The sequence below is a fragment of the Mus pahari genome, chromosome 14 (assembly GCF_900095145.1).
Source record: "Mus pahari chromosome 14, PAHARI_EIJ_v1.1, whole genome shotgun sequence".
In the NCBI taxonomy this organism is placed as follows: Eukaryota; Metazoa; Chordata; class Mammalia; order Rodentia; family Muridae; genus Mus; species Mus pahari.
The window spans coordinates 45940949-45948317 of record NC_034603.1 but is presented as its reverse complement, the minus strand read 5'-3'; the positions used below and the strand labels follow the sequence as shown (position 1 = coordinate 45948317).

General features: G+C 46.9%; 1 protein-coding gene across 1 annotated transcript in view; it reads left to right on the top strand.

The window, feature by feature from the left end:
- The window catches only part of Supt6h (SPT6 homolog, histone chaperone and transcription elongation factor), a 36553-nt gene that overhangs the window by 25140 nt on the left and 4044 nt on the right, over positions 1–7369 (top strand). The window contains exons 26-31 of the mRNA XM_029546126.1: positions 647–789; positions 2265–2405; positions 4808–5003; positions 5365–5603; positions 6074–6187; positions 6338–6462. Of these exons, the coding sequence (XP_029401986.1) occupies positions 647–789; positions 2265–2405; positions 4808–5003; positions 5365–5603; positions 6074–6187; positions 6338–6462 (958 nt within the window). The remainder of the gene's footprint in view (positions 1–646; positions 790–2264; positions 2406–4807; positions 5004–5364; positions 5604–6073; positions 6188–6337; positions 6463–7369) is intronic.

Genomic DNA, 7369 nt, shown 5'->3' with positions numbered 1-7369 from the left:
GGCTCCTGTTCCTCTGCCTTTCTTCCACATTCCAGAACTACTGCCCTCAATAGACTAAGTCCCCCAACATCAATAAGAATAATTTAAAAAAAAAAAAAAAAAAAAAAAAAACCTAAGAAGTGTCCACATGTCAGTCTGATTGAGTTTTGACGTTTCCTCTTGTCAGGGGTCTCTAGTTTGTGTCAAGTGAACAAAATTGACCAGTTGAGCTCTTGGAAAAGAATGTTGTGGCCTAGACTGGAGGTCAAAATTGAGATCAAGTTACACTTCTGTTGATGCAGGCATCAGTTGATTTGGGAGGGTGACGCAGGAAGATTATAAGTACAGCTTGGTGAGAGTGGGTCTCACAGTACAAAGTAAAAGGAGGATTTGGTAGCTCACTGCTGGAGCACTTCCTAGTAGTGTTTGCAGGCCCCTGAGTTCAGTCCCCAGCACTGCCAGAATAGAAGTAAAGTTGTACTTGTAGCTTGCTTTGGACATCATGGAGTCATCTTCTAGGCATCATTCCCTAGTACTGAGTCCAGGGAAGGTCCCTGTCCTCCAGCATGAGAAAGAAATCAACAGAGATGCCAGAAAATGGATGTTGTATCAACAAAGGGAGTAGGAGTCAGCTCTCTGTCCTGTTAACCTGCTTTCTTTCCCACAGGAAAACTCATCATCTGTAATGTTACGGGCATTGCTCACAGGCGCCCACAGGGTGAGAGCTATGACCAGGCCATCCGAAATGATGAGACAGGGCTGTGGCAATGCCCCTTCTGTCAACAGGACAACTTCCCTGAGCTAAGCGAGGTATGTACTGCATGTTACTGTCGTAAGCTTCCTTGACTGAAGTTTGCTGAGGAGAAATGGGAGTACTTCAGGTCACGCTCTCACCAAACAAGTACACAAAGGCACAGGGGGACTCTTAACATGAAGTCCCTTCCTGGATATTCCCATCCATTCTGCTGCAGTAACTGTAACCTTTAGCTCCTGTCCTACTTTCCTCCTGTCACTACAGCAAGTTAGGCCATGAGACGTGCATGCTCACCGTAGGGTGCACAGTGGCCTTACTTACACTGGCTTGAAAGTACCTGTCGGGTCTACAATTTTTATATTATTCCCACTCTAATTTTCCGTTTGTTATTCTAGGCATTATGTGCCTGCCTGCCTGCCTGCCTTCATTTTTATCCTGGAGACAAGGTCTTATTATGTAGCCTTGGCTGGCCTGGAACTCACTATGTAGACCAGGCTGGCCTTGAACTTTTAAGAGATCTTTCTTCCTCTGCCTCCTTAGTGCTGAGTGAGATTAAAGGCCAGCACCATCTCACCCAACTATCATGTTCTTTTCTAAAGCCACCCAGCATTTTCTGGTTTTTCACTTATTAGATCCATTGCAGCAAATTCAATCCTGCATAGATACTTGTTCCGATCACTAAAGCAGAACAGAACAAAAGGGGATCGGGGTGGGGTTAGAAAGTAGGTCAGTTAAGTGTGAAAGCTTCATCTGATGCCTGTAGTGCCAGGCATCAAACCAGGGGCTCTGGATGTTCACACTCCCCCTTAGGTGGGTAGCTTTCCTTTTGGTTTGTATGGTTTTTAATTTTCTTACTTATTTTATGTGTGCAGAGGTTAGAGGATACCTTGTATGGTCTCTCCTACTGTGTGCATCCTTTCCCTGCCGAGTCATCTTTCTTGCTTCCTGGCCTGTCTTTTTTTCTGTCTGTCTGTCTGTCTTTCTTCTTTTTTTTTTTTTTTTTAAGATTTATTTATTTATTACATGTAAGTACACTGTAGCTGTCTTCAGACACTCCAGAAGAGGGCAGCAGATCTCGTTATGGATGGTTGTGAACCACCATGTGGTTGCTGGGATTTGAACTCAGGACCTCCAGAAGAGCAGTCAGGTGCTCTTACCTGCTGAGCCATCTCACCAGCCCTCTTTCTTTCTTCTTTTCTTCCTTTTTTTCCTTCCTTCCTTCCTTCTTTCTTTCTTTCTTTTTTTTCCTTTTTTTAAGATCTATTTATAAGTCTTTACTTGAGGCGTGACTATTTTGTCTGTGTACCGTGTAATGTGTGTAGTTGGTGCCCTCAGAAGTCAGACCTATTGACCCCTTATAACTAGAGTTAGGGTTGGTTGTAACCTCTATGTGTGTTCTGGGAATTGGCTCCAGATCCTCTGTAAGGCAATACATACCCTTAACCACAGAGCCGGCTCTCCAGCCCCCCCGGCTGCTCTTTTCGTACACGTGAGCTCCCGGATCCTAATAGTCCTCTTCTCTCTTCTTCAGGTCTGGAACCATTTTGACAGTGGATCATGCCCTGGCCAGGCCATTGGCGTGAAAACACGGCTAGACAATGGCGTCACCGGCTTCATCCCTACCAAATTCCTCAGTGACAAGGTGGTGAAGAGGCCAGAGGAGCGAGTGAAGGTAGATGGTGACCGGGCTCAGGAATCGTGCACTCTCCATTTGCCCTGTTGGGCTTTCTAGCTTTGAGCTGCCCCCACCAGAAGTTAGGCTCTGTTCCCAGTGACTGCTGGTGGGGAGAGTAGAAAGGATTTATATTAACTGGAAGGAGCTGGGGAGAGCATGTGAATGAGTAGTGGCTTTTGTCTGCTGTTGTAAAGCAGTTGCTGCTGGTTACCAGCCCTTCGGGAGAGGGTTCCTTCCTGTGTGGGAAGTTGTGCTCTCAGTACATGGCAGGAAGCGAGACCCAATGTCACAGACAAGAAAGCTCTGCCTGTTCTCTGTGTTGCTCAGGAGATTTCAAAGGCTGTGTGGCACAGCTCTGTCCATAGATAGACTACCTCTGAGCTCCACAGTGGAGCAGGGCCACACAGAAGGAACCTCCAAGTGAGAAGTTGGCATTAAATCTCCCAACTCCCTTCTGTCCTATGGTCTCCTCCTGAGGCTGCCATGTGCTGGGCTCAGTGACAGACAGTAAGTGTGTGTCCGTGTTCTACCCCCAGGCTCTGTGTGTGTGTGTGTGTGTCACTTGACAGAGAGTAACTGCCAGTGTTCTAACTCTAGCTAGACACTCAGTGAATGCACTTAGGGGTCAGAGAGTAACTTTTTACCCAAATTGATTCTTTCTTTCCACCTAGGGTTGTTGGGTTGGATTTTCTTGGGGGTGAGGAAGGACCAATACTATTCTGTAGCCTCAGCTATAACTTGCTGTGTGGACTATATAGAGATCTACGGGGCTCTGCCTTGTATATGCTGAAATTCAAACAAAGCATCCAGTTCTACCTAAGTTTTGATGATACTTGTCTGGCTTTTTATGTGGGGACCAAGGATCAAGTTCAGATCTCCAGGCACTGAAGAGATGCCTCAGTGGTTAAGAACATTGGCTATTCTTTCAAAGGTCTTGAGTTCAATTCCCAGCACTCACATGGCAGCTTACAACTGTCTGTAATTGTTATTTCATAAGAATCTATGCCTTCTTCTGGTATGCTGATATATACTCAGACAAAGCATTCTTATGTATAACGTGCATAAATAAATAAATCTTAAAAAAACACACACACACACACACAACTTAGGGGCTGGAGAAATGGCTCCACGGTTAAGAGCACTGACTGCTATTCCAGAGGTCCTGAGTTCAATTTCCAGCAACCATATGGTGGCTCACAACCACTTGTAATGGGATCTGATGCCCTCTTCTGGTGTGTCTGAAGAGAGTGACAGGGTACTCACATGCATAAATAATATTTAAAAACAAAAAATTAAGAGCTCTGGGTGTTAGTACCAAATTCATGGGAATAAAATACTCTTTGTTTTCAAGGGTAAGATCTCATGTTACCCAGCCTGGCCTCAATGACCTTGAACTTCTGGTCTACCTGCCTCTATCTCCCAAGTGCTAAAACAAACAGACATATGCCATACCTGTTTTTATGCAGTGCTGGAACTGAATTCGGAGTTTGTGGAGAGGCACCATGACCAAAGCAACTTAAAATAGAAAGCATTTAATTGGAGGCTTACCTAGATTTTAGGTTAGTCCCTGATCATCATGTTGGGAAGCAGATAGGTATGGCTCTAAAGCAGTAGCTGAGAATGTTACATCCTGGTTCATAGGCAATAGGCAGAGGAAGACATTGAGCCTGACCTGGACTCTGAAGCCTCCTCAGTGCCTATTCTCAGTAACACACCTCCTCCAACAAGTACACACTTCCCAGTCCTTCCAAACAGTTCAACATAGTACTAAGCATGTAAATCTATGGGCCTGTGGGAGCCAATTTCATTTGATTACCACACCCTTTGAGAATCTGGAAGAGCTGTGGACTTAGAGCTCAAAAGAGACTTGTTTGTTTGTTTGTTTTTGAGACAAGGTTTCTCTGTGTAGCCCTGCGGTCCTCAAACTTGCTCTGTAGACAAGGCTGACCTCAAACTCAGAGATCCACCTGCCTCCACCTCCACCTCCCAAGTGCTGGGATTAAAAGTGTGTACCGCAACTGCTTGACTAAAGACATTCTTAATCTTAATGAAGCTAAGATTTTTCAACAGTATCCAGTCTGCCTTAAGCCAGTATTTACATGAAAAGACTCACCAGGAAAAATCCCAAACACAGCTATCAATTACTTCCTTTCCTTTCAAAAAAGGGCATGAACTTTAGATAACAACATGGGAGGAATGCCTGTGATGATACTCCAGTTCTCCAGTGAGAGGCATTGGTACATGATACATCTACCCACCCCCAACTTCCTACTTTGTCATTGCTAGCTGGCTTTGGGCGAGTCCTCCCTTTCTGTCTGGGCTTTGCTCTTCTTTTATGTGAAATAAAGCATTGAGCTGGACAGGTTGTCCCTTCTAGCTCACATGTTCTGTGGATCTAGGTGGGGATGACTGTTCACTGCCGGATCATGAAGATCGATATTGAAAAGTTTAGTGCAGACCTGACCTGCCGGACTTCGGACCTCATGGACAGGAACAATGAGTGGAAACTGCCCAAGGACACCTACTACGACTTTGATGCAGAAGCTGCAGACCACAAGCAGGAAGAGGATATGAAAAGAAAGCAGCAGCGGACCAGTGAGTGCCCCGCAGGAGGCGTGCCCCCCATGCAGTTTATACCAGAGACCTAGGCCCAGAGTCCCTGTGCACAGGCTTAACAGATCCTGTGCCCAGTTTCAAAGCGTTGGAGCCTAGAGACATGGAAGACAGGCATGAGCAGGACTGGAACCCACAGTCTCCTCCCATGTACAGTTTACTAAATTTCATTTCCTCTAACAGCCAAAGAGCTGAGGCTAGCACCTCATTCGTATCATGGAATCCGAGCCCAGAAAGTCTGACGGTGTCTCAGAATCCCATGGTGGGTCAAAGCTGTCTTTGACTACCCTATCACTGTCAGCTCCTAACCTGTCACGTGGTCTGTCTCTTCCTGCCTCTCCAGCATACATCAAGCGAGTGATTGCACACCCATCCTTCCATAACATAAATTTCAAGCAAGCAGAAAAGATGATGGAGACCATGGACCAAGGGGATGTTATCATTCGGCCCAGCAGTAAGGGTGAAAACCACCTGACAGTGACCTGGAAAGTCAGTGATGGCATCTACCAGCACGTGGACGTGAGGGAGGAGGGCAAGGAGAACGCCTTCAGCCTGGGAGCCACTCTGTGGATCAACAGTGAGGTGGGGCCATGCCGGAACAAGTTCTTCCTGGTTGCTTTCACCTGACAGTAACTTGAACACATACATTTTTGTTATGCAGAACAACAGAGCTAAGTAGTTTGTGGCATAAGTACTAGCTTTATTTGCCCTATATTTCAATTTTTAAAATAGCCTAGAGATGGCTATTGAGGAAGGGACAAAATGCATGCGCATGAGGTCTCTTATCTGTATTCAACAGGGAGAAATCTGAAGCTCCCTAGTGTTCATAAATACCAGGGCACCATCCCAGTTAGTACTTAAAAGACTCTGCTGGCAAACTGGAGTCTGGGGTGAAATCAAGCCAGCTGATAAATTCAAGGGACTTTGCAGTGGAGTGAGATTCAGCAGGATCAGTACATCAACCCCTGCCATCGTGTCTCTTGAGGGTGAGTTTGATGAAAGGCTGGAGTCCTAGTTGATGTGATGTGTGAGACCTTTTGTTCTTCCTGTAGGAATTTGAAGACTTGGATGAGATTGTTGCCCGCTATGTCCAGCCCATGGCTTCCTTTGCTCGAGACCTTCTCAACCACAAATATTACCAGGACTGTAGTGGTGGGGACCGAAAGGTGAGCCTTGGACCCTCTGGACACCTTCTGGGTGGACACTAAGGAGAGTGTAGGGACTCACTGGTGAAGGAACTGCCTGTGTGTGTGCACCAGTCATTGTATCCCAAGCGTGCTACCATCCCAACCTGTCCCCCTCATTCTGCCCCCCAGAAATTAGAGGAGCTGCTCATCAAAACTAAGAAGGAGAAGCCCACCTTCATCCCTTACTTCATCTGTGCCTGCAAGGAACTGCCCGGCAAGTTCCTCCTGGGATACCAGCCCCGGGGTAAACCCAGGTGAGCACTGGTGCTGAGGTGACGCTGCCTTTGGGGTCCACACACAGGCCACGCCCCTCTGCTTCTACCTCCTTGTCCTCTTACCTGTTCCCAACCCAAGTTGTGGTTGACGCATGTGTGTCTAGGCTGTGGGCCAGCACAGGATTCTAGACTCGAGAATTTTTTGTGGCTTGTTTTTTGATTTGGTTACTTCCTTTTTTCTCCTTTTCTTTTTCTTTAAGTTGATTTGTGTTGTTCTCAAGCATGGAGTTTGTAAATGACAGTGTTGTATCATGAGGTCAGAAGGTTGGACATGCCTGGGAGAGACACAAAAACAGAGTTGCCTAGAACTAGGACAGGGGTCGTCCCCTTTTCCAGCACTCCCTAGGCACTGCAGTGACGGCATAGGCAAGGGTGTCCTGCTGGTCTTGCCTTTCTGCTCCCTTCTTCCACCTTTCCAGAGCTGTCAGCACATGATAGCTCACTGATGCCACAATGGACATGTGTTGTGCCTACTGAACGGTGGGTGAGATGGTGTTATCTCCTGCTCTGTGGCCTTCCATGTATGACTGACAGGCTGCTTTTTTGAGGCATTCCTTTTCCTGCACCCCTTTAGCTCACCCTGAGCCTGGGTCCAGTTTCCTCAGGCTGACCTGCCACCAGCCAGTCTACACTTGTGGAGAAATACACATCTGTGTTCTAGCTCTGTACTGGTCACATGTGCAACTCTGGGGCCTTGTGCCACACTTGGCATCTAGAATATCATGCTCCTTTCTGAGGTGGCTTTCCTGTCACATCAGTGCCTCCCACAGAGTGGCAGCCAGGGCCCTGTAAGACTGGAAACGTAGGCCGGGCATGGTGGCGCACGCTTTTAATCCCAGCACTCAGGAGGCAGAGGCAGGCAGATTTGTGAGTTCCAGGACAGCCA